Source organism: Tursiops truncatus, chromosome 3 (genome assembly GCF_011762595.2).
Source record: "Tursiops truncatus isolate mTurTru1 chromosome 3, mTurTru1.mat.Y, whole genome shotgun sequence".
NCBI classification, from domain to species: domain Eukaryota; kingdom Metazoa; phylum Chordata; class Mammalia; order Artiodactyla; family Delphinidae; genus Tursiops; species Tursiops truncatus.
Window position 1 is genome coordinate 56,811,072 of NC_047036.1, and position 27,006 is coordinate 56,838,077.

General features: G+C 34.0%; 1 protein-coding gene across 6 annotated transcripts in view; it reads left to right on the forward strand.

The window, feature by feature from the left end:
• TNPO1 (transportin 1) overlaps nucleotides 1-24,262 on the forward strand; it is an 89,559-nt gene extending 65,297 nt beyond the window's left edge. For 5 of the 6 annotated variants that reach the window (XM_019929872.3, XM_019929874.3, XM_019929873.3 and 2 more), the window contains 14 exons: nucleotides 1,333-1,485; nucleotides 2,237-2,462; nucleotides 4,470-4,641; nucleotides 5,728-5,814; nucleotides 6,964-7,071; nucleotides 7,203-7,361; nucleotides 7,442-7,529; nucleotides 8,974-9,072; nucleotides 9,242-9,337; nucleotides 12,208-12,283; nucleotides 13,162-13,261; nucleotides 15,565-15,639; nucleotides 16,501-16,643; nucleotides 18,585-24,262. In XM_019929872.3, the coding sequence (XP_019785431.1) occupies nucleotides 1,333-1,485; nucleotides 2,237-2,462; nucleotides 4,470-4,641; nucleotides 5,728-5,814; nucleotides 6,964-7,071; nucleotides 7,203-7,361; nucleotides 7,442-7,529; nucleotides 8,974-9,072; nucleotides 9,242-9,337; nucleotides 12,208-12,283; nucleotides 13,162-13,261; nucleotides 15,565-15,639; nucleotides 16,501-16,608 (1,547 nt within the window). In that variant the 3' untranslated portion in view covers nucleotides 16,609-16,643; nucleotides 18,585-24,262. The remainder of the gene's footprint in view (nucleotides 1-1,332; nucleotides 1,486-2,236; nucleotides 2,463-4,469; nucleotides 4,642-5,727; nucleotides 5,815-6,963; nucleotides 7,072-7,202; nucleotides 7,362-7,441; nucleotides 7,530-8,973; nucleotides 9,073-9,241; nucleotides 9,338-12,207; nucleotides 12,284-13,161; nucleotides 13,262-15,564; nucleotides 15,640-16,500; nucleotides 16,644-18,584) is intronic. The other variant, XM_019929871.3, reaches the window with a different exon arrangement.
• Nucleotides 24,263-27,006: the final 2,744 nt, after the last annotated feature.

Consider the following 27,006-nt stretch of genomic DNA (forward strand, 5'->3'; position numbering starts at 1 on the left):
GTAAGGCTATAGTTGCCATAGGTAGTGATTCCTCTGAAGTATCTGGGCAAAGTAAATTGAAAACCTTCTGGAAGGGATTCACCATTCTAGATGCCATTAAAAACATTTGTGATTCATGGAAAGAGATCAGAATATCAGCATTACATTAACAGGAGTTTGGAAGAAGTTGATTCTTCTTAGGGGGTTCAAGATTTCAGTGGAGAAGGTAACTGCAGATGTTGTGGAAATAGCAAAAGAACTAGAATTAGAAGTGGAGCCTGAAGCTGTGACTGCATTGCTGCGTCTCATGAGAAAACTTTAATGGATGAGGAGTTGCTTCTTATGGGTGAGCAAAGAAACTGCTTTTTCTTGAGATGGAATCTACTCCTGGTGAAGATGCTGTGAAGATTGTTGAAATGACAACTGAGGATTTAGACTATTACATAGTGTTGGTTGATGAAGCAGCAGGAGTGTTTGAGAGGATTGATTCCAATTTTGAAAGAAGTTCTCCTGGGTAAAATGCTGTCAAACAGCACTGCGTGCTACAGAGAAATCGTTCACGAGAGGAAGAGTCAGTCCATGCAGCGAACTTCACTGTCGTCTTATTTAAGAAACTGCTCATAGCCACCCCAGCCTTCAGCAGCCACCACCCTGATCAGTCAGCCACCACCAACATCAAGGCCAGACCCTCCACAGAAAGATTACAGTTTTTCAAAGGCTCAGATAATGGTTAGCATTTTTTAGCTATAAAGTATATTTTAGTTAAGGTATGTACATGGTTTATAGACATAAAGCTATTACACACTTCACTAGACTACAGCATAGTGTGAACATAACTTTTATATGCACTAGGAAACCAAAAAGTTCAATTGACTCGCTTTGTTTTGGTGGTCTAGAACTGAACCTGCAATATCTGAGGTAGGCCTATGTCTTCTTTTTAGGAGGGAAGGCTGATGTTCTAGAAGTGAAATCAGATCATATGTACTCTGCTGATTCTTTTCCATATATCATGCAACTCATTCTGTGTCAGTACATAAATATTTCATTCTGTTTCCTGGCAGTATAATATTCATATGAATGGGTCTACCATACAGTAAGTATAACTAAGTATAACTAAGACCCTTTTGATGAGTAAGGTGTTATTTCTGGCCAACGTAACCGCTTTATTTAAAAAAAAAAAAAGGGGGCAGTCGTATACAGGATTAAATATCTTCAAACTTTGTAGAGGTAAAAATAAAGTGTTGTACATACAACAAATTTTATCTGTATATAGATACAGATAGATTTATAGATATATAACTATAAATGATAATGGAAGTTAATGTAATGTCTTTGAATTAAATATTTCCTTAGGAAAATGTTCTGCGGCTGCCCTAGATGTTCTTGCAAATGTGTATCGTGATGAGCTTTTGCCACATATTTTGCCCCTTTTGAAAGAATTACTTTTTCATCATGAATGGGTTGTTAAAGAATCAGGCATATTGGTTTTAGGAGCAATTGCTGAAGGTAAGTCTAAATCAAACTTGAACTGTAAAGTCCTCAATAGGTGCTAATGTGACTAGGCTACTTTAAGGACTTGTTACTCTATAAGCAGAAACTGTTTACGTACTTTGCTGTCTTGTGTTGCTAATAAGACTATTGAAGTAGGTGAGACTATGATCCACATTAACCTTAAAAACGATATTTGAGTCTAAAAGCCATCTTAGGATAAGTTTTTACTTTGAGCTAGTTAATTATTAGTAAACAACCATAGACTTACTTATAACCCCAGCCAGATATTTTGCAAATGCTTTTGTTATAATAAAGAGAACAGAAAAAAAAAGAGAGAACAAAATGAGAGGATTCTGATGTCAGAAGCATCCCTGTTGCTAGAAAAATAACTTCTATAGGTAAGTGTAAGAAACGTAAGTCGTGTCATCATCCTCTATAAAGGATCATTATTCTGTCCTAGCTGTAAACATCTATCTGCAAGAAATTGAAGCATTTTACAGGCATTTTTGAAAGCCATAATTTCTGTAGCAGAAGTAAAATGAGCTTTCCTAACCCTACTGAAAGATACTTAAAGAGCAGTTAGCGCTCATTTCAGTTATTTCTTTAAAATAATTTTGGAACAGATTATTGCAGTATATTTATTGGAATGGAGATGATCTGAATATGTTTCATGGATGCACGTATCCGTTTAGTATTCAACTGAAATAATTTTGTTTTAACCAAATTTCAGCACTTCCTGAAATAGTTCTGTGGTTTTTATTCCTAGGTTGCATGCAGGGCATGATTCCGTACCTACCTGAGCTCATTCCTCACCTTATTCAGTGCCTCTCTGATAAAAAGGCTCTTGTGCGTTCCATAACGTGCTGGACTCTTAGCCGCTATGCACACTGGGTAGTCAGCCAGCCCCCAGACACGTACCTGAAGCCATTAATGACGGAACTGCTAAAGCGTATCCTGGATAGCAACAAAAGAGTACAAGAAGCTGCCTGCAGGTGAGACATTCTTTGTTATCTGTATCTTTGACCTGATGGTTTTATAAATCCAAATGAGACTCTACCTAGACATCCATATTTACTGTTTCTTCACATTTTTTTTTCCTTAGTGGCTTTAACAGTGGCATCATCTTTCACCCTAATTCCCACACAGATATCTGGAGTGGAAGTGGCAAGGGTCCTACTCTTGAAGGAATAAAAAAGTTTGAGCAGAGTGACATTATTAGTCGACAGGTCAACTGTGATAACAAGTTGCCACATGGTGATTCAACTCCAGTAGCCACTCTATCAGTTGCATTTGGGGCTGTCTCTGTTTTTACATCAGATCAGCAGTTAGTTTCATTACTACCAGCATTTCCGTTTTCTGGAACAAACCTTCATGTTCTAAAAAGCCTTGCCACCTAATGTTTATAGTTCTTAACTTTTCAAATAAAATTGCTTTTACTGTTGACTTTGTTAATAAGAAGAAATAGCTGTTGAAAGAGAGGAAAGTAAATTTCAGTGTAGCTGGACTTTACCAGATCTGAAGCAAAAATGTCTGGAAGAGTCCTAATTCGTAATAATGTGAAAGAAAGTTAAACAAGGGAGCTTTGGTAATTAATAGCACTCAGTTTTTTTTCAAGCGGGGGGAGGATACCAATTATGCTTGGTTTCCTGTAGATTATTCATTCAGCAAGTTTTTTTTTTAGTTCTCTACTAATTGTTAGGCATATATTAAATGCCGAGCTTACATTCTCTGCGTCTTAAAATTTACAGGCTAGTAGGGTATACTGAACAACTATATAATTATAATTTGTGGAAGGTGCCATGAAGGAAATAGATATAGCTCAGTGTTAATGAATAAGACTTCAGTTAACAAATGGCTTAAGCCTGTCATTTTAGGAAATTCTTACCTGGCTAAAACAGAAGAAAATAACCTTAATTTTACAAACGAAGGGCCAGATACACCTTAAAGTCGAGACACATTTAGGTATAAATTGAAGTAATTGCCCTGAGGCCCTGGAGTTTGTTCATTTCTTGTATATTTGTCCTAAAAAATAAGCTTCAAATAAACAAATGTATAATAACAAATGCACTGTGCATTCTAATGTATAGTGTGGAGCCTAGAGAAAATTTTAAACTTTACTGAGGAATAATTGACAAAAATAATTGCATATACTTGAAGTGTACCACATGTTGATTTTGATATACGTAAGCATGGTAGAACAGTTACCAAAATCAAGATCCTATAGAACATGGGTAACTCTTTTTTCTGTGAGAATGCTTAAGATGTACTCAGCAACTTTCAAGTATACAGTGCTGTGTTAACTATAGTCACCATGCTGTACATTAGATCCTTAGAATTTATTCCTTTTTTTCTTTTTTTTTGAATTTTTTTTATACAGCAGGTTCTTATTAGTTATCTATTTTATACATATTAGGATTGTATATGTCAATCCCAATCTCCGAATTCATCCCACTACCCCCACCAACCCCGCCACTTAGAATTTATTCTTATAACTGAAAATTTGTGCCCTTTGACCTCCAGCACCCCATTTCCCCCTCCCACTGAGAGAAACATTTGAGAGATCGTCACACTGCTATGTTCTCATACATCTCAAAGACCCTAAGTGTTAAAAAATGTTCCTACCATTTAACAGTTTCAATTCTGATTTCATTAATCTGGAACATCACTAGAATGTAAACCCCCCGAGAATGGGGACATTGTTTTGTTCATTGCTATGTTCCCAGCACTCAGTCACTAAATAAATAGTAAACAGCAAATAAATTGTTGAATGAACCAACAGTAGTTTTAGATTTTACCATTGTAGTTAAGCAAATGCCCGTAAGTGACAGCATAAGGAATGGGAAAGAACTGGTTAAAAATAAGCATCTGGTGTGGTACGGTAGGCAAACATGCATGTAAAGTGTAATAGGTATTCTATAAACTGTAGACTTAGATTCCTATCTCTATTGTAAACTGTTTCTTTTGTACAACAGTGATCTCTCTCTTTTTTTAAATTATAGTGCCTTTGCTACCCTGGAAGAGGAGGCTTGTACAGAACTTGTTCCTTACCTTGCTTATATACTTGATACCTTGGTCTTTGCATTTAGTAAATACCAGCATAAAAACCTGCTCATTCTTTATGATGCCATAGGAACATTAGCAGATTCAGTAGGACATCACTTAAACAAACCTGTAAGTACCTATGATGAACTGTTACGAAAAAATTAAATATAAAGTATAGTTACAATCAAAAGGTTAACATATTTGAAAATTAACATGTTTGGGGTGATGTGAACACTTAGTGTTTGCTGCTTTAAGAATGTAGAGCTGAAAAAGACAGCAAGTGTATTCACCTTTTAAGTAGTATTTTAAAAAATAAATATGTGCAGGGTGTGAAGATTACAGGAGCATATGACATGAATGCACCAACACTTTTTAGAGGGACTAAAGGAAAGAGGATAAAGGTTTTATACTCTGGATTTCAACTTTTACTTAATTCCAAGTAGTTTTGTGTCTCATTTAATAAACACTAGCTTTAGAGTACCACATCTAGACATCTGTGTTTTCTCACTGGAACTTACAAGTATGAGGAATACACTAAGGTAAAATAGTTAAAAATTAGGGTAATAGGTTAAAATGCTAAATAGTGGTACAGAAGTGTGGCTAGGAAGCCAGACTCTGTCTCTAGTACTGTTAAGAATAGAAGAGATGGGTGGAATTTGATTTGTTTAAATACGATTTAAATAATATTAGAATTTTAATATAGCTCGAAATTCCCTGCTGAAGAACAGATTTCATGTTTATGATTACTCTCTGAAACATCATAAGAAAATGTCTGTGTTCATACTTAAAACTTGGTGCAGGACACTTGTTTGTGGGTTTGCTTTGATGTTGGTGGTTTTGGTTTTGTTTGGTGGGGGGATTCCTAATATCTTAGATTAGACCATGTAGAATCTGTGCTCCTGTTTACATGATTACTATGTTTATTGACTTGGTTGCGTGAATTCTTCCGTTTTAGTAAGCACATTTAAATGATTATGAATTTTTTTCTGCAAATGTCTTTAATAAGTTTACTTGTCATTTATAACCTACTCAGCAGGAGTCATTACATGTCACAGGCCCCAGGACTAAAAAAAAAATTCAAAGAATGAGTCTTAAAATTCTTTCAGTAATAATTTTACACAATTACTGTAAATGGATTTTAATTTTCATACACTCAAAATGGACTAGTTTACATATGGTAGTGGAGCTTTATGTGTTTTTCATCATTGTAATTAGGAATATATTCAGATGCTAATGCCTCCACTGATCCAGAAATGGAACATGTTAAAGGATGAAGATAAAGATCTCTTCCCTTTACTTGAGGTATGCTAAGCTGGTAACATTTAGTTAATCTGTGTTTCATCAAAAAACACGTGTTCAAATCTAAAATGGGTATATGCGGTAAGTGTTAATTTACATTCTGAACCATTTCTGTTAAAATGCTGAATAAATATGTAACATGCCGTAACTTTAATTATGGTACATCTAAAATTTTCTGTTTTCACAGAAATACTGTGAAACAGAAAAAATGTAATGGATGTTATGCTTTTTTTTTTTTTAAGTAGACAATGGATTGAATTGTGTATGTTTTCTAGCCTGCTCTACTTATTTGATAGTGAATTAGCTTGGAGATCTTTCCATATCAGCATATATATGTCCATCTCTATTTAACTATTTCTTTATATGGATATATAGCCATGTCATAATCGACATAAATTCTTTTATCTATTATCTATTGTTAATACATACATATACTCATGTGAAGTAGCATTGGGACTCTGATGGGAGGGACTTCACTTTATACCTTTTCTGTCTAGTTTGAAGTTTTGTTTTCTTGTGTATTTAAATGCTTTTTTTAACCCCCCAAAATTTATATGCTCTTCAAATAACTGAATACATTCTCACATGTGGTAACTTAAACCTAGATGAATTGATATTGGTAGAGCCAGTTCAGTCATTCTTGTCCCCCTGTCATTTCAGGGGTCACCACTTCTGCCATGGATTGTCCCTAACCAGCAAAGTAAAAACTTCTGTGACAGAGCAATGGCTAATCCTGGGCCCAACAAAACAAGAATTATTATTATGACTAGATATATTTACTTCCAGGCAGGGGCTCAGAATGTGCCCAGTAAAGTCCACCCACTGTATTGACCAGGATGGGAGGATAAATAAATGTCTCTCTTACATTTGAGGAAAAAATAGGAATACAGAATACTTAAATCTGTTCCTGAAAGATAATGTTCATTAAAGAAACCTTTACATTTTTTTGAGGAAACCTCCCCTGACCAGCTAGTAAACTTAACAGCAATGAATGGCATCCAAAGGAGAGGTTTGAAAAGGTAAACCTGCTATGCTATAGACTAGTAGAACAGGCTCATAAGTGACCGGAATCTTATTGAGTACACTTTGAAGCGTTTATCATAATCTCAATTATACCTAGAAGTTTTACACATCTGCGTTATCCTTTTCTAGTGCCTATCTTCAGTTGCCACAGCCCTGCAGTCTGGCTTCCTTCCATACTGTGAACCTGTGTATCAGCGTTGTGTAAACCTAGTACAGAAGACTCTTGCACAAGCAATGGTATTTTTTAAAATTTTTCTCTCTCTCCCTTCTTGGCATCAAACATTTTTCTAAGGATAGGCATAATGTATACAAACTTTTTCAATAATTGATTCAAAGTAAGTTTTCAAAAAATTTTGTCTTAATTTCAGCTGAACAATGCTCAACCAGATCAGTATGAGGCTCCAGATAAAGATTTTATGATCGTGGCTCTTGACTTACTCAGTGGCCTGGCTGAAGGACTTGGAGGCAACATTGAGCAGCTAGTAGCCCGAAGTAACATTCTAACACTAATGTATCAGTGCATGCAGGTGAGACTTATTAAATTGAAATGAATTGAAACCTGGTTCTCTGTGTCACATTGGGGTTAATTTCTTCTTCTTTCTTGCAGGATAAAATGCCAGAGGTTCGACAGAGTTCCTTCGCCCTGTTAGGTGATCTGACAAAAGCTTGCTTTCAGCATGTTAAGCCTTGTATAGGTAAGAATATTTTCTATTGCTGTGATGTGAGTTTTTTTTTTTTTTTTTTTTTTGCGGTACGTGGGCCTCTCACTGTTGTGGCCTCTCCCATTGCGGAGCACAGGCTCCGGATGAGCAGGCTCAGCGGCCATGGCTCACGGGCCCAGCCGCTCCGCGGCATGTGGGATCTTCCCGGACTGGGGCACGAACCCACGTCCCCTGCATCGGCAGGCGGACTCTCAACCACTGCGCCACCAGGGAAGGCCCACCTGATTTAGTTTTTATGAGTTTAAACTTGTATGAAAGATTACATTTCTTTTTTTATTTTATGACTTTATAGATCATGTACCTTCTTCAGGAGGTACAGTGTTTCTAGTTGTCTCCCTGTTTTTAATGTTACCAACCATGATGATTATATTCCAGGTTAGTGTTTCTCAACTGGAGCGATTTGGCAATGTCTGGAGACATTTTAACACTGGGGGTGTGTTACTGGTGTCTAGTGGGTAGAGGCGAAGGATGTTGCAAAACATCCTACAACACATGAGACAGCCCCCCGCCACAATAAAATAATCTGACCCAGATTATCAGTATTGCTGAGATTGAGAAACTGTGAGATCGACTGGTTTATTAGGGGTTAAAAGATGATATTCTGATTCTTCGTTTAGTAGTGAGAATGCATATATAGAGACATTTCCCATATCAATAAATTATTGCCCTGAGGTACAAATCATATAGGAGAAGAGGCAGGATAATTACTTGATTCTTTCTCTTTATTTACCAGTTTTCAAAATAATAATTGATTTCCAGCATCTTCCATAGGTATCTATATTATGTTTCAGAGTTTAGTTTGTGTTTGTTAGAGTTGTCAGTATGAGCTCATGATGCTCAAATTGTCCTACCGCTGGCAACAGGAGCTTTACCAACTTGGGTCCAGAGTCTTTTCTGGTATGAAAAAATAGTCCAGGCTTGTTTTGTGCATTTCCTGCCCTTAGCCTGCGATGGGACATTTCTCTGATAGCCCTTTTTCCTTTTAAATGGAAAGTGATATTTAGAGACCACAATCTGAGCACTAGGATAAAAGTTACTGTAAAAGCCAAAATCATTGATTTAAATTTTTTTTCTGAGTGTGAAAAACCAGCTTTGAAGAAAGTTCTATTGTATCGTGTTTTCCTCACTTTATTTTAAATTTCCTCAGTCTGATGACAAGAGAGATTACTCTGACCAGCTCTTTTTAATGATACTTAAAACCAAAACTTGGGCTTCCTGATACATTTCACATGAACGTTCAGTGGCCAGATATTGCTTCCTTCAGTTTCTTAAGATAATTATTACCAACAGCTTTTTTTTTTTTTAAAGGCTGTTTCTTGCCTAGATTTCAGTTTCCATCTGGTAGATTTCCTTTAAAGCACAAAACACTGCTATTGAGAAGTTTACTACATAGTTTTTAAAAACTTTTTTTTTCTAGCTGATTTCATGCCAATATTGGGAACCAACCTAAATCCAGAGTTCATTTCAGTCTGCAATAATGCTACATGGGCAATTGGAGAAATCTCCATTCAAATGGGTAAGATTTTTTTCCCCTTTAAAAACATAAATTTTTGATAATTTAATATTTTATAATGAGCATTATATATATGAATATTATATCACAGTAAAGGGGGCAAAAATATTTTACATTGATATTTTAACAGTGAAATTTTTCTTTTTTGTTTTCTCTTTTGGGAATGATCTAGGTATAGAGATGCAGCCTTATATTCCTATGGTGTTGCACCAGCTTGTAGAAATCATTAACAGACCCAACACACCAAAGACGTTGTTAGAGAATACAGGTACCATATGACTGAACTGTTACGGTGAAGAGAAAATTATTTGCCTTTTAATTTTACATTAAGATGTGTAGAGAAACTAAAGCAAAGCTAGCTTTAGAAACCCAGCTTATTAATTAACAGCTAATTTGTATTCTCAGTAATGAAATGTACTGTTTTAGCTTCATTCCACAGCCAGTTTTCAGAAACTTTCAAAAAAAAAAAACCACTTTCTCCCCTGTTATAGTGTTTTAATACTCCCTAAAATGGGCCCCAACTAAAATAACTATTGAATGATATGAATTTTACTTTTACATTAATTCAGAGAATACCTGGCAGCTGGGGAGTAATTTTTTTTTTTTAATTTGTAAAAATGTAGCCAAAAATAGATTGCATTGTAGTGGCTAGTTCGTTAATAATGGCATATGTATTTTGTATTTTGTTGTATATTCTTCTTCAGATTGGGAACTTAAAGCAGTATCTTGTGGGATTTTTATTCAGGAGGCTTGTTTCTCTTTTGCATTTATAGAGAGCATGTTTATATTAAAGAGTACCTTCCATACTATAAAACACATTTCAGGGTGATTTCTTTCCACCCCTCCCTGATTTTTTAAAATGTAAATTTTGTTTTCAACCAGGCACATCTTTTTCTTTATATACTAAGACAATTCCAGTAGTATATTCATAGTCAGTGAATGCCTTACCAATATACTGGACAAAGAAACAAATAAGTTTTTCTAAATAAAAATTTATCTTCAAAGGTATTTTAATTTTACATTTTTTAATTATAGAAAGTTTATTATATCCTAATGTGATAATTAATGTGATTATTGGTATGGAAGGAAATCTTTTAATTATGAAACAGTTATATGGCTGTTTGGCTGTATGGGTACTGTTTATATCATGAAGTGAATTAGATTTTCTTGCTGAAAAGTATAAAAAGCTATGTATAGGATGGTTATGAAATCTTGTCAGGTTTTTATCTCTTTAGAATGCAGTACCTATACATGACATTCAGATTTGGAACACTTGGCCATTATCAAATTACTGTTGAACCTTAAGAAACTTCCTATTTATTTTTAAATGTGAATGCATAACTGCAAATAAATGTTGAGTGTAATGTATATTAAAGTTTCTTGTGGGATATCAGGTGGTGAATTTGTTATAGTTCCTTGAACAAATTGGCTTTATATATAAGAATATATTCTAAGTATGAATCTACCCTAAGTAAATCAAAAGGTAGTTGATAATGCCCTTCAAGTTGATGGATTGAATTGATATGATTAAGAAACACACTTGGGATTCACTGTATTATTCTTATCACAAGTGACTGCAGAAAATGTTTCTTTTATTCCATCCCCAAAGGAGGGGGGTGGATAATTATTAAAATAAAATCATTGTTAGTGGGTAATATCTGTGTATTTTAGCAACTTAATTACCATTATCTTAATATTTCATAAAGCCAATTCCTTAGTATATGCAGTTACTTGCTTTTTTTCTAATTAGTATATCCTACACTGAACTTTTTCAATGGACCATCATCTGCTTTATCGCATGTTTCATTGGGTTGTTCATACTTGCCTGTTTAATGAGAATGTTGCATAGTTTGTGTCTTTTGAACATAGGTTTTCTTTCTCTTGCTTCATATGAATCTGCTGGATTTTAGTATTATCTGTGTAGTTTGCTTCAAGTAATCCTTAAACATTTTTCTTTACCCCCCCACCCTTTTTTTATGAAAGGTTAACCTGTAAGTTTTTGAGAGAACACCATTAAAGCACCTCATGGTTTGTTTTCTGTTTGTTTTTTTTTTTTCCCGTTGTGTATAAATGTATTTATATGTAATGTACCTTTGAATTGCAGAATGCAGTTCTGAGTTGCACCTGTTTTTAACTCTTTGTAAATTTAAGGACTTAACTGAATTTTGATGGTGAATATATGTTTGATTAATTCCCACTTCAAATTTTTAAAAATAAAATATTAGCATGTAATCAGTATGTTTTATTATCTATTATCATGTGCTGTGCATTTTATAGCAAGGACAGAATATTTGTTCCTTTGGTCCACATGTCACATGTCATTACAGTGGACTGTCTAAATTTCCTTTTTGTCAAACAGGGTTTGAAATTAGTGGACTGTTTGAGTTGTTATCATCATCACCATCAGAGGTTTTTTTTTTGGAACGGGATTTGACATAGCACAGCAATTTTCCAATCCATTTATTCAGTATGTACCACAACACCTAAAATTTAATAGTTGATTTTGATATCAGGCAACAAATGGTCCACTGGCTTGTTTTGGAAATGCTGGCAAACAAACCAAAATTATACCAAAATTTTGATCAGATTCCTAGATAATTTTCAAAGAATGGAAATCACATAGAAAGCTACGTAAAGAAGTGAGAAAGCTTTTAACTGTTAACTTCTGAGAAATGTGTTTGAATAGACAATTCAGAAATGTAATAATTTACATTTACTAGTATTTCTTGGGGGAGAAAACCTAGATTTCATTGTTAAACTGAAATTTCAACTGGCTTTGAAGGAAGAATCTAAATCCATCTGTTTAATCGCTCATCGTTTTATTAACAGAATATCTTGACGATTGAGCGAGAAAAGCAGTTCATCACGGTTTTTGGTGTTCTCTCAATCTTTAAAGTTTTTTTAATTCCTTTTGTTTTCCTTTTTCCAAGAGTATGCCATATATGTTGCTGCCCCTTATTATAGGGGGTGGTAATAAACAGCACTGGTGAAATCTTATGTTTATTATCATACACAAATTCTGTTGGTTTCTGTTTCTGAGTTATTTGTTGTTTTTTCTTTATTTTTTCTCCTTCCCCCTCATTTGCTCATGTCTTGGTTGGCGTTTGGTGGTGTATAACCGTGATTGCGTTACCTTAGCAATAACAATTGGTCGTCTTGGTTACGTTTGTCCTCAAGAGGTGGCCCCCATGCTACAGCAGTTTATAAGACCCTGGTGTGTATTATTCAATCTTTTTTTTTAATTCATTTTTCTTCACTCTTTCTTTCTCTTTCTATCTCACTTTTAGATATATTTTCAGTTGGTTACAAAAATCACAATCCTTTATCATTGCCAACCATGTGACTAATCTTGTCCTATCAGGTTTGTGAGGTTTTTCAGTAGCATCGTCATATTTATTTTATGTTGTGGCTAACGACTAATTGATGCATGGGATAAGATTGTCACATGCTTGCTGTGTTAAAAAGCTTGATTATACATAAAAAGCATTTAAATATCCACCAGTAAAATAAAGATGCATGCAAATTCTATAAATTTAGGTTTTTGCATTGTTTCTTTTTTAGAATTAATTTGAAAACTTGGATTGCATTAAGAAATACATGTTTAAATTTGTTATGTATAAAAATCTTATTTGCTTGTTAATGTAAAAATTAAACATCTACATCATAAGTTGTATAATAATAGTTTCTACTGTGGCAGTATATCCTATGTTCTGCTTCTTTCGATTGACAGTCTTTCAAATCAAGACATTTTTAGTAGTGTTTAATGGAATACAAGTCATAATACAGTTTTAAAAATGGGTAATTTACTCTTGGATCAAGCTCATTAATAGTTTAAATGAGAAATTAAAATCAGTTGTTATTAGTTAGATGCAATTTATTAGTAAGAATTGTGAATTTCAAGGTTTTCACTATATTGAGATTAGATGGGCCCAGCATAATATAGTAAGTGTGAGAAACTTAAGCTTTATGAAAATTCTTTGAATATAAACATTATCTCTACTCTGGTGCTTATTCCATTAAATACTGTCCATTAGTATTGTAGTTGAACCTGCTTTTTACTTAAATGCTAAACTCAATTCTATAATTTAATAGGTGCACCTCTCTGAGAAACATAAGGGACAATGAGGAAAAGGATTCAGCATTTCGTGGGATTTGTACCATGATCAGTGTGAATCCCAGTGGAGTAATCCAAGTAAGATGTTCAAAAGGATTTAACTTTTAATGTTCTAAATTATGAAACTTTAAAGTTTAAACTATAATTATTAAAAATATTACCTATTTTTACTGAAGATACTGAAACAAATTATGTTTTAAATGTGTATTTCCTAACATCTTGAAATGATGATGCCTATTTTTATTTCCTAAATGTTTTTTTGGTCCTGACATATAATAACAGCAGATTGGGAGAATAAAAGTTATATTCTTGACTTGAATTAAGCCAAAGCTTCTTTCATTCACATTCAAACGTCATTTATTTACTTTGTAAATGCTTCCTAAAACTGTGAATATCAATTTGCTGAGTTTGAGGCTCTCTACACTTCAGAGGGTGATCAAATAGTAGGATACTCTTTCTGTTACTTAGATCAGAAACTCGGTAGTGAATAAAATAGAATACTGAATCAACCATTGAAACTGCTTTAACTTTTGAGAGTTTATGATTTAGTGATTTATTCATCCTTAATTTCATTTCTTACGCTATTTCATACTATATTTAGATGTCTTTAGCCTTTAAAAAATTATTTGGCAGCAGTACTAAACGTGAATCTGATCAAACCTCTGGATCCAGCTGACACACAAAGCATCAAAGGATGTGTTGATTTACACCATATGTATGAAATCAACAAAATGCAGGCTGTGGGGCTATAGGTTAAATGTCCCAGGTTCCTCAACAGATAAATTGTAAGGAAAAGAAAGTATGGGAGGGGTTTTCCAGAAAATAAACTTTCACTTTCAAGGGATAGGTGCTTTGAACATTTTTTAACTGAGACCTTTTGATACTTCCTATCTTACGTTGATTACTGTGTTGTTTGTTAATTCAGGTTTAGAAACATTGTGAAATACCAGCTTAGAAAATTCAAAATTGATGTAGGTGATAGGCATTGAAAACATATGAAGTAGAACTGGAAAAAAATCTTTTGGCTCATTTTAGATTTGTATAACATTAATAACTTACTATTAAAACAAGCCATTACTGTCTTAAAAGATGGTCCCTAGTTGCAAAATAACCTCCTGGCATTGAGTTTCCGGGTTTTTTCCAATACTTAAGAACTTTGTGTCCCCTTTAATACGTTTTAGAGGTATCTGATGTGGTATATACCATATTAAGAAGGAGCATTTTCATACAGCGGTTTTTTTTTTTGTTATTGTTGTTTTTCCTTTTGCATTAACATTTAAGACAGTGACAGTAACACGTGTGGTCATGAAATCTCTACTAAAAAGTTGGTATAAATTTCTACTTTTCACATACTTTATTTGGGTGTGGTTAAAAGAAAATGTATGAAGTTTTATTTATGTTTAAATTTTTAATCACAAATTCTACATGTATATATAATTTAAATTTTTAACATCAGACTTTGATATTCAGAAGACACAGGAATCATAATTTGAATAAACCATAAACTTTGGGCACGTGGTATTTTATTTGCTTGAATATGTGTTTTATGCACATATTTTAGTATTAGTGATTTTTTTTTGAAATTAATGAGGTTTTCTGAATTTAATAGTAAAATTTAAAGTAGTTGTACATCAGCAGTATCTTGTATGTTGTATGTTGAACTGTTGTTTCAGTAAGATAGTCGAACTTGAAAAATACTTAAATGAAGTATTTCAAGCATATACCTGTCATCACCTTGTTCTTTTAGTCAGAATAACGTGATTATCTTTTAAATAATAGGCTGAGCATTGGGGGGTTTTTTTGTTTGTTTGAGTTGGGTTGGGCTGGGTGCTGTTTGTAACTACATAATTTTTCTTCTAACTTATCATTTCATTTACATTTCTATCTGGAGGTGGATCTTGAAATTTAGATATATGAATTCCTATGCTTTAAGTCAAACTTGTTTGGTATATACTTAACTAGCTTTGAATTATTTCTAGGCCAATCAGAACTGTAAAATTATTGAATTTATATAATTCCATAAATGAAGATTTTTTAAACTGGTGCTTCTTTGATGCTTTCAGTCCTTGCTGATGCTACACATTTACTAGACTGGGGTTTTGTAATGTAAGATTAAATACTGGGTTGGCCAACAAGTTCATTTGGGTTTTCCTGTAGCACTAAATTCCGGTATAAACTGAATAAGTTAGAGGTTCCTTGATGGTAGAGTAACAGGGACAACCATTAAGAAATTACTTTAATTCCTTATTATAGCTGTTTTAAAAAGTTGGTTTTTTTTTTACCTAGGATTCTGTTGATATATATTCTGAAGTTTACATGTAGCTTTTGTTGTGTTTGACAAATACAGTATCAATTGAAGATGTATTTCTTGCTTGTTATAGGATTTTATATTTTTTTGTGATGCTGTTGCATCATGGATTAATCCAAAAGATGATCTGCGAGACATGTTCTGTAAGGTAACTAAAAAGTCTTTATGATGCACATCATGTGACTGTTACTTAGTTGGGAAATTTAAATTATGTTTTTATTTCATATGAAACTTAGACTCTTCAAATCAGTACTGGTAGACTATATAACTTTTGTTCTTGGTAATAAAGAAGTTGACTTGATCTTTTCTTAATATACAGTAGTGACTTTGTATCAATAGAGCATGTATTTTAAAAATATTTTCTCAAGCACTACCACTGATTCATGAAGTCCTGTTATCCCACCTATGCAAAATAGCATGTATTTTCAAAGATGGCTGACTAAGATTGGAGTATAATATAATCTATTGAACAAAGTAAATCTAACTGGTCACAGCAAGGATTAAACCTGTGTGTTTGTTTTAGTAATGCCCCTTGTGGTTAACTCCAGTCAGCCCTCAGCCATAACAAAATAAGAAATAAAATGCTGCTACACATTTGAATTACCTAATATTAAAATTAGTGAACTATATAGTTGCAACTATGAACCCCCAAAGCTTTGTATATTTTCAATTTGAATAAACTTAATAAGGCATAAAATTTTTAATCCCTTGGGTGAATGCTATACCTTTTTGCTTGCTTTTCATTACTACTATGTCAGATTGCTTACAGTACTTCTGTTACTAGGACACTTGCTGAATTCTAACCTTCTCAAAGCAAAGTGCAGCATATTCTATGAGGTGATTTTAGGCAAGACATGGAAAGGTGTAGAATTCAACGAAGTTTGAGAATAACTACTTTAATAGGGGTAAAATTTTAGAATAATAAAATCAGTAGTGTTTGATTTCAGAAGCTACGCAGATATGAGAGTTTCTCTTTTGTTATTGATAATGATTTTTTACTTTTTTGCAGATCCTTCATGGATTTAAAAATCAAGTTGGGGATGAAAATTGGAGGCGTTTCTCTGACCAGTTTCCGCTTCCCTTAAAAGAGCGTCTTGCAGCTTTTTATGGTGTTTAACGTCGTACACTTAAGCTGCAGTCCCATAATTAGGGGTAAGTTGTAAGAAATTTGGAATTTTCCAGGATGAAGAAACTTAAGTTAGGACTTCAGTCTAAAACTACTGAATAGAATAAAAGCTATTTGTTTTCCACAGAGGTTGAGTAAAACAGTATCATGTTATATTTGACTTAAAATTACTTACATGAAGGCTGGAGACTGATTGATTGATGAGCCAGCAAGCAAGATAAAATACATGGTTCCACTTTGAATCCTAGGTAGAAGGAAATCCAAGGTGGTGTACTAGTTGGATTACCATTTCTTCAACCAATCCTTTTTTTAATTTTTGCCCTTTAAGAGGTCACTGACATTCACTGTGACAGGGTAGAGATTCATTTTTAAAGCATGAATTTATAGTTTCTTATATATCAAGGACTTCCTATGTTGTGAGCTTTAGGGAAAACCCAAGTAGAATTGGAACTGGATTTGGTCTCAGTAAATAGGAATATTTAATATTTATTCTTCATATTTTATTGAGCACCTTCCTCGTTCCCAGCACGGTGTTTTTAAAAGATCACTGGAAGATTCTTTTTTGGTTTGGGGTGGTAGAGGGGTAAGTCCACCTGCACTCTTGTCTTTGAGTTTTTCTGACTTAAGTCAAACTAACAGTTCTGGTCTTTTAGCCTTAGTTTCCTCATTAGGTTATTTTGAGGATTAAATACGATTCTATATGTGGTGCCAGGACTTCGTATATTGCCTAATACACTAAGTTGGCTCAATAAATATCAGTAATATGGGTTAGTACAGTGAGCCAGGACGCACTTCATTAGTTTTTGGACATGAACTGAGACCTGTTCAACTGGAGGGTCAGAGAGTGTACTCAGTGTGTGTTGAGAAGGCATGAAGTTACTTGAATTACCTTGTATGTTGGAGTTTCTGTTTGCATGCTTGCTTCTTTACTCTGAGCTAGATTTTAAACCTGGAAAGATTTCAACATCTAAGTTGACTAGCCTAAAAGGGCAGTAGAAATGGGCTTGCAGCCTCTGGAATATCTCAGAGCCCTTTGTGTGTGTTGTCCCACGGTGGTCTTGAGTCCTTATGGCTGTCTTGTGGCTTTAGCATTTTAGAGAAGTGCTTGATTCACTTTACGTTAAATCATGAGAATGCAGTAGATGAGAAATAACTTTTAGCATCAAGGGCTAAATTATTCAACAGTGGGCTGAGTCTTGAGCACTTTCGGGTTAATAAATCTGATTAATAAACCCTATGTGGTCTGTGTCATTTCACCAGCTATGAATTAACTGTGGTGACCTTCATAAATGTCCAAAGTTTCGCAGGAGTAGTTAAAAGTTTTGTTGTGAAAGGACAACTATCAGGTACTAGTTACAGTCTCCCAGTAATCTACCTTTATTTCTTAATCTTCTCGTAATTAAAACTGTGCTAGCATTGAAAAAGTCTTTATCAGGAAAATCAAGAGGCCTGAGAGTATAGGACATGACTGAGTAAAATAAGTCACGCTCTTTCTTTTTGCTTAACATTGGGAATACTGGCCAAAATGATAATGTTTTAATTCTCACTAAGGAAAGTGATTGTCCTAAAGAAAGTGCTAACTTAATTTTGACGAAAGCAAGGCCACTTGTTATATAAGAAATAATCAGCTCCCATCGGGACCCATTGTGTGAATGAGGATAGGTAATTAGACTGATGGCAATCTACAAGGCATATTTCATCTATATTTCATCTGTATAAAGCGCTGCACACCTCTCTGTGCATGTCCCCAGCTAGGCGTCACTTTTCGTATCTGATGCAGGTGACAGTTGAGAGCTGCAGGAGAAGGGAGCAACATGGTTCTCATTGACAAGTGTGATCATAGGCAATTTGTACAGTTTCTCATTTTCTTTAGGTAGAGATGGCATTGCTACTTGATTAATTTTGTGTTCCACTGGCTTTAAAAGAAAAACAGTTTTACGTATAAAATTGTTTTTGTTTTCTTACAGGTCCTTCAGTCTTGGAGACTATGAGGGAGCCTCTGCACCCAGGGAAAATGTTACCCTTTACAGGGGGGAAGGGTAAACCAGTAGGGAATACAGTACAATCCCAACCCTACTGGGAGGGGCGGGAGGGAGGTGTTGCCGTCACTGTATTAAGTCGCTGTTGGGAAACGTTTTAACATCTGGAGCCTTTGTGGGTGGAAATCTGTCTCCAATTACAACTCTGCACTGGATGTGAAGAAGCAAAAAAAAAAAAAGAAAAAGCTATTCAATCTACTCACAAAACAGTACATTCTGGAATATTATGGGGAATTGTACCAAAACAAGAACCATATAAATGATGCATAGGGATGAGAAAGAGGAAAAATTCTATAGCGCACAATAAAGGAAACCTAAGAATGAGGATTAGAAGACAGTAAGTTTTGAGGGTTTTTTTTTTTTTTTTTTTTTATTTAAAGGTTTTTATAAAATTTCCCACATTGATGGGGACTTGTTTTTGCATGCTGATGAAGAACTACACAAATGAAAGCTAATAAGAGTTAAAATCAGCTTGCCTACCCATAATAGTAGAAGCAGGTTCTTGGAAGTTACAATTTAAGGTACCCCAAAAAGTTGGAAATAAAACAAAACAAATATAAACAATGAAGCACCCTGTGAAATGCCAAATGAGTCACTCCTTTTACCTTTGTGGGGTGGGCAGGGAGGGAGGAATAAATGGGGTTGGACATATCAAACTAAAGATTGACATCTTGATTTTGCATTAAGACATTAATGTAGTGGATATAATTTGATGGTTGTACTTCATTAGATTTAATTTCTAGGCCAAGATGTTATTTTTAAAGTGCAGTTTAAGGTTCAGGCATGCATTCTGGCTCATAGTGATTGAAAGTACTTTAAATTAGTGGGAGAGTAGCATGCTTGCATCACATAGAGTGAGATTGGTATTCAGTTACCTCTGTTGCGCCAGTTTGTGTTGCAGTTTACCAGTTCAATATAGCCCTGCATTTAAAATTCCTTTTTAAGATTTGTGGATTTTATTTTTATTAAGAATATAGATATAAAGTACTGTAGTTTACAGCTAGGCCTTGAAATATCTTTTTTAGGATCTGTTAGGAATAAGATTGATATTGTATTGTGTGTAACCTGCACAATGTGGAAAGCTGATATACCTGTGCAAAATCTTTGCCTCTGTGCTGTCAGTGTGATGTGCTTTCTGCATGGTTATATACTACTAGTGATTTTATCAAAACTTCTAAAACTTAAATTACATGGTAAAGGATCTGTAAGAGGCTGCATAAATGTTAGTTGGCACATAAAGACAATTGTAGAAGTTGAAGACATGATTGCTATATTTCAATGTTTATTCCCACTCAACATATTGCCTTCTAAGCTTTCTTTTTTTGTTCAAAGCATGATCTTAAAGATATGTTTAAGTTAATGGATGTAATGCAGGGTTCCTACACTGTATTGGCGCATGTTGGTGGCCCTCTGTGCCCTAGATATATGCACACAGGGTGCAAGTAAAAAGCTACAGAGTGAAAGTTGGTTTGGATCCTCTTCATTTCATTTGTTTAGCTTTTCTGTTATTTTTCTCTACTTACATGTATTCCTGTGAATAAATCCTTGTTAAGTTAACCCTTTACTTTTCCTTCCATGTGTATTTTCTTATATACTGTGAATGTGAAAACCTAACTGGTACACTTGATCTTGTGTCCATATGAAAGTGCAAGTCTTTATTAATTTGGATTGCCTGAACAGTGTATCCCATGATGATGAAGGAAAATGGAGAGATTTTTCTTTTTAGCTCTGCTGGTCAGAGATGAAGCCACACCTTTCCATTTTTCAATGCTGCATATTTAATCTGCAACAGAAATGTTAAGCCATAACAACCTTTTTATATTTTAGTTCGTCACCTTCGCATTGCAGAATAAATACTGAATAACCGTTTTTGTAAGCAGTTGCTCCTCTTTGCATGGTTCTGTTCCTCTAAAGGTGTTGAATGATACAGCCATTGCACTGAAGTTTGAGCTGTATGTGTGTGAATTTATGAATACCATTTCAAAAAATTTCAGATGCATGGTAGCATGCAGAAAGGTTTTTGTTGTGTGTGTGTGTGTTTTTTTTTTTTAACATGTTCTTTCACCTTCTTTCCTCTACTTTGGCTTTGCAAATTTCAGTCTGTAGAGCCTGAAATTAAATCATATTTTTACTGTACAGTTTTTTTAAAATTGTAAGTTGGATCCAAAGGGTATGTAGCATTTTGCTTTCTAGTACCATTGCCTCACTGGGAGCTCAAAATTTGCTTCCTAGTTAGTCTTTAAAACCTGATTACGGTGGCTGTTTTATCCTTAAATTCTAGTGATATACTGTAGTTTTCCAAAACATTTTAGAATTTAATATGGGAGATATTTTAATATTCTGGAATAAGTAGTAAACATTTTAAATTGAAAGAAATTTAAATTCAGAATTCTCCTGGACACTTTAAAATGAACGTACAAAAACAACCTTCAGTAAAATTATCTGGACCTGTGATTGCCAATTCTCTATTGACTGAAAAGCATTGTTGTTACCTATTGGATTGAAAAATTAATTTCTAATTAAGCAGATATGTAACATAAGAATGTGCCCTTTTGTAGTCACTTAACGTGTTTTTAAATTAAAAGGAAATATAATTTTAAAATGCAAAATATAAATAAATATGACTGACAGCCTGAGATGGGGTTGGGTTTTTTGGGGGTTTTTTCCCCCTTGAGGTTATAGTTTCTTCCGAATTATATTTCAGATACATAGTATAACATAGGAATTTGCAGAAGCCATTTAAGTTATCTTTTGAGGTAAGCTCTGATTTAGCATTCTGATAAAACTTAATACATCATGGGATATATATATAAAGCAACTTAATTCTTGTGGTGTAGTCTTAGTAGTTTTGAATGTTGACTGAATGTCTATGAAATTGTGAGTTTGTCTTTGTTACATTCCAGTGTTTCTGCCTCTTGGCATGCTTAAAAGCACGGCTTACTTCATCTGCTCCTTACACACTAAAGTGCTGTTAGTGTGCCCAACTACAGAAATAGCCGCTGCTAAGTGATGTAGATTTTCTACTTGAATATTTTTATGTTGTAGGAACCTCAGGAGGTCAGTGTTTACTGTTTTATATATGCCTTCTTTTTCCTGTTTGAGCTTCTCTCTTTGAAGGATTCTAACAGAACAAAAGCTGCTGATCAACCTAAGTTGGAAACAGAAAGTGTATTTAATATAATTTAAATGCATGTTTAGCAGTTCCGTGTTACAGTCCATTAGTAAGTGAACTTAGTGCCACAGATATTCATTTATTCAGGAAAGAATTTTGCTTTTTGTATTGTCTAATCTCTTTAATAACTTCATACTGTGTAAAAAAGAAATCACTTTTTTATATTTTTTGGTTGGTTATTTTCCAAATAATCAACATGTAAATAATCTTTAAGAGCCAGTTCTGATGCTTTACATTATACTGCTACTTGATTTTGTTATGTAGGTTGGATTTCAGAAGAATAGATTTTAAAACACTTAACCAAGCCATTACATCTTAAAAACAAAATAAGTAGCATACATTTTGTAATTAACATATTGATAAACACTGTGATTTTTTTTGTTAAGACTTTTTCATTGACCTGAATTGCTTAAATTGCATATATTGTAAAATAGGATCAGATGTATATTTTAAAATAATTTCAACTGACTTTCCTCTATTGAAATGCTTTGTCTACTCAGTTATTAAATATTCAGATACAAGTTTTATCTCAGGTGAATACTCTTGTATCCTTCTTGCTTTGGTGACATATGCTTATAAAGAGTCATCATACTTACAGTCTTTGTTTTTTTTAGTGTATTTCATGAAGAATCTTTCCATTTAGTCTGATTTTCCAATCCTTAATTCTTGCAGACTGTGGTGGTATAAGTCCTTCCTGGCGAGAATTCAATTTGGTTCTCCTTTTCTCCAAACTCTTAAGATAGGAAAGTGGAAATTTTTTCTGTCATATATTAAATTACCCTGCATAGCTGAAATGCCAGAATTAAACTATGTCTTAAACCTTTTAGTCTAAATTTAATTTAAATCCTTTGCCATAAAGAAAAAAGTGGGATTTTTTGCTTCATATAGTTAACCTATATTATTCATATTGAATGTATTAACAGATAACGGTGCAAAAACATTCTTCCCAAGAGAAGAGTGTATCGTGCATAACTGCAATTTAAGTCCTTCCTTTAGTAGTACTTTACACACAGCTTTGCTTATTGAATTATTTTTGCGAGTAATACAGGGGGGAAAACATTTAACTGTCGCTACTAGTACTGTTACTGAAATGTAGGCATTGAAATCTTGATGAAAACTGTGGTCTTCAGATTAAGGGCCTAAAATCTAGATTAAAAATCAGATCAATAAAGAGCTGTGTAACAATATTATCTAGTAATAATACCATGCAAGAGCATTGCATACCTACTTAGTACCTAGTCATACTGTATTAAATATGGAGATATTTCTAATGCCTCTTAAAAATTCAATTTTACGTGAAAGTTTCATTCACTTGTACACTTTCCAGGTGACTTGTGACTAATTTTTTCAGTCTTATATAGATCTTCCCCCATTGGTATTATATGTAGAGGATTCTTTATCTTTATGCCTAATTATTATGCTTATTAATTTTAAGGTATACATTTAAATTATAGCAACTGTTTATTGTGATTTGTATCCCAGAATGTATTGTTTTTATTTTTTTTTAATGTATGCATGATTTTGAGGGAAGTTAAAATGGTGATTATTTTTTTCACCTCTTGTACATTTTAAAGTCAAACCAAATCTATTTGCCAAGCATTATATCACTAATTAGGAAAATAGGATTTTCCCGTTTATTACAATTTTTGTTCATCTACTATAGAATCCCCTTAACTATGGCTTGGTATTATTCACAGTTAGCTATTTTGCAAGTTCAGTTATCTTCCTAAAAGCTTACTGTAACATGGTTAGCCTATAAGGCAGTGTTGGTTCCCTCCTAATACCAGCCTCATAAAGGGGTTCTGCTGTACTTTCCCCATATTGCTTCATTGTTGTTTTTCCTCTGTGGATATATAACCAAATTAAGATTGGATGAATTTTATGGAGATAATAATAAGGCAATACTGTGTAAGTAATTTTGCTTAATAGATTATCATCTGTGAGAAGAGATGTTTAAACGTGGTTGATGACTTCATATTATAAAACAGTTTTACACTTAATATTCATGTTAATATTGGGTGCAATAATTTAGTAGTTTTAGCTTTAGTTATAAATAACTGGATCTTTCTGCTGACAACTTAGGTTGTATGAGTTATGCTTAAAAGCTTTAAATCTGATGTTTCCTGTACCTGCCACACTATGTTAGAATGTGTCCTTCAAACATCCTCCTGCAACTTCTCAAACTGTACTAAATTGATATTTCTTGAAGTCAAACTCTGTGCTAACAGATCTTCATTTTAAATAGAATACGGTTTTAATTTTTGATAAGCTGCTGAATTTTAAAGAGAGTTTTTTGGGGCCACCAAATATTTTGGATCATGCAGAGAATATATATTGTACTGTAGTAATTTTGTATTTACATTTGTATGATGTGACATAATAGATGTGAATGTTAATCACTGCTTGACTATGTTAATAAAGTTGTTTAACTATAGATGTTTCACTCTGATTTTTAATGGAAGGAAATGAGCTTTCTTCCCCCCTGTTCCCCCATCCCATTTTGGGTCCAGATAGGTCGTCTTGTTGTCTTGTTCTTTGTTTTGTTTTATTGTTTGTTTGTTTTGAGAGGGTTTTTTAGCTTACACTTTAGTGGACTCTTGTTTGACATCATCTGTTTTTTTTAATTGAGTATTTTCTTAGTTGTATAGTGTAGTAAAAAAAAAAAAACCTGTTTTCCCCACATTTTAATCCTGTTATGTATTTCTAAACAGTTGATTCTAGGTTCAGCTTCTGGTGAGAGGAAAAAGATACTGCTCTGCAAAAAAAGGAGTTAAAACTAAGTGAAGTCATGAATAAAACATTGAAAGGGTAGATTGCATGAATGTGTATGAACCTGTGGCCTATTAAGGCTTTCTGGTCATCCTTCAAAAAAATAAGACTTGTAATTTTGGAAATATTTACAAAAGTAGTAGTTTCCTCTTCAGGTTGTAATCCATTATTATAGTTGCATGTTACTAATTAAAATTAAATGTATTAATATACTTCAGAGGAAGTGTGTGCAGAACTGTCAAGTACTCTTTTTTGGGGGGGTGGGGGATTTACAACAAGGAAAGTGCCTGAGATTAGTGCAACCCAGAAAACTTTCAAGGGAAATGAGACTTGGGGTTTTTTTCCCTTTCGTTACCTGCACATGAGAACATTTGGGATACCTCACTTGGGTTGGAGAGGAGGGGGAAAATGACACCTGAGTATCATGTTCTGAAGCACGTCATCAAGAAATAGTTTAAGATTCCAGGGTTTAGGATCTAGGTTGTGGAAGAAGATAATCAAAACCAGCCTAATCATTAGTTATTCATGATTCTGATTTGCTGCAGCAATCTTAGAATGTGCCTGTAGCTAAAAATCTTTTGTAAGTCTTTAACATTTTAATGAAATTAAAGTACAGACTTTTAAGATGTTTTCACTTTATACCTATTTTTGAACAGACTGGTGTTTTTAATCTTGTGAGTTCATAATCAACCTGACTCCAGTCATTAGCATTACATGTGATTGTTTAGGAATGATTGGAAAACTATTAACAGCAGTTGAATTCCACAGCTCTGAGCTTGAACTTAACATTGCTATGGTGAATACAGAAGCAGCGACTGTCATCTTGTCCTTAGTCTCAGTCTTGTGTTGGCGTAAAAGAAACTCCCGAAACATCCGCATAGATCTCCAGTGTTCAGTTCAACACAATTTGCAAGTTACAGTTTAGAAATTCAACAGAATCTAAATCATTGGCAAAAGTGATACCGGAAAAATTCTTACACTAAGAACCTTAAAGTTTTTGTGCCAGTTACTGATCTAATTCATTTCTGTGCATATTATAGCCATCTTGCTCTGACAGTTTAAATTTTATGTATTCCTTTTCTAGCTTTATGTTACCTTTTGAAGAGCTTCATTAAACAATTCAAGAAAGACAAGTGAACAGTTTTAAATGGATTTAATACAACTGCCCAGTGATAGAATAACTTGATGTTTCTGTGCACATATGAATAGTAAATTTGTGCATTGTTTTTAGTATCTAAATTTGCCTGTTAAGGTACATGATAGCTATGCCGCGTTCTGTGAACAGTTTACACAGCCGTCTTACTGTTGGACATTCAGAAATTATTTCTCATTTTTTACTCCTAGAAATAAAGTTATGATGAATGCCCCATGCTTAAATGTTTGCATACATCTGCAGCGATTTCTCTGGAATTGCCAATGTCAAAAGGAGATGGTTATACTACAATTTCCTTTCATAGAAAGTTATACTAATTTTCATACCCAGCAGTAACTTCAATGGGTATTACCATGTGTGCTGTAAATTGTGATTTAAATAGCATGATTTTCTAACTTTGTATTTAGGGAATTTTATATACAAAAATCATACTTTCACATTACATATTTAATAGATATCCGAGTTTTATGTCACAGGCACAATTCCTTAATCTTACGGAGCTTCCATTCTATTATAGCAAGGCAGATAAGTAACATAGTGTGCTACATGGTGGCGAGTGCCAGTGAGATGGGAGGTGATGAAGAGACTTGTTATTTTAAATGGGGTGAGTGGACATAGAGGAAGGTCTGAGGGGGTGTCGTTTGAGCAAAAACTTGGAACAAATCTATGGACGTCTGGGGGCGACTATTTCAGGTAAAGGGAACAATAAGGACGAATGTCCTGAGACAGTAAAATGTTTGGAATGTCAGTTTTGCCCTTGAGTAAAGTTAAAGGACCATTGTAGGATTATCTGGATATGTTTTAAAGGAGGAATCTAGATTTGCTCACATCCTAGAAATGGGTTTGAGGAAAGAAACCAAAGATGGCTGTTAAGGTTTTTGGGCTGAGCAGCTAGAAGAATGGAAATGTTAACTGGAATATGAAAAATCTGACATTTGGGTTGAGCCATCTAAAGAAATGTGGAGTAGGCACTTGGAGTTCAGGGAAGATCGTCTGGCTGCGGATGGAAAATCGGAAGGGTGTAAATGTGCTTTAAACCATGAAACTGAATAACACCATTGAGAACAGGAAAAATGAAAGATGCAAGGACTAAACATGAAATTCCAACAATTAAGGCTTGAGGAAAGAAAACTAAAGCATGGTGTTCTGATGTATAGAACAAGTAAGACAGAATTTACTTTGCATTTAGCAACCTGGAGGTTGTTTTGGCAGACTTCTATGGCTGTAGAATCAGAATGAGAGCTATCGTCTCCATC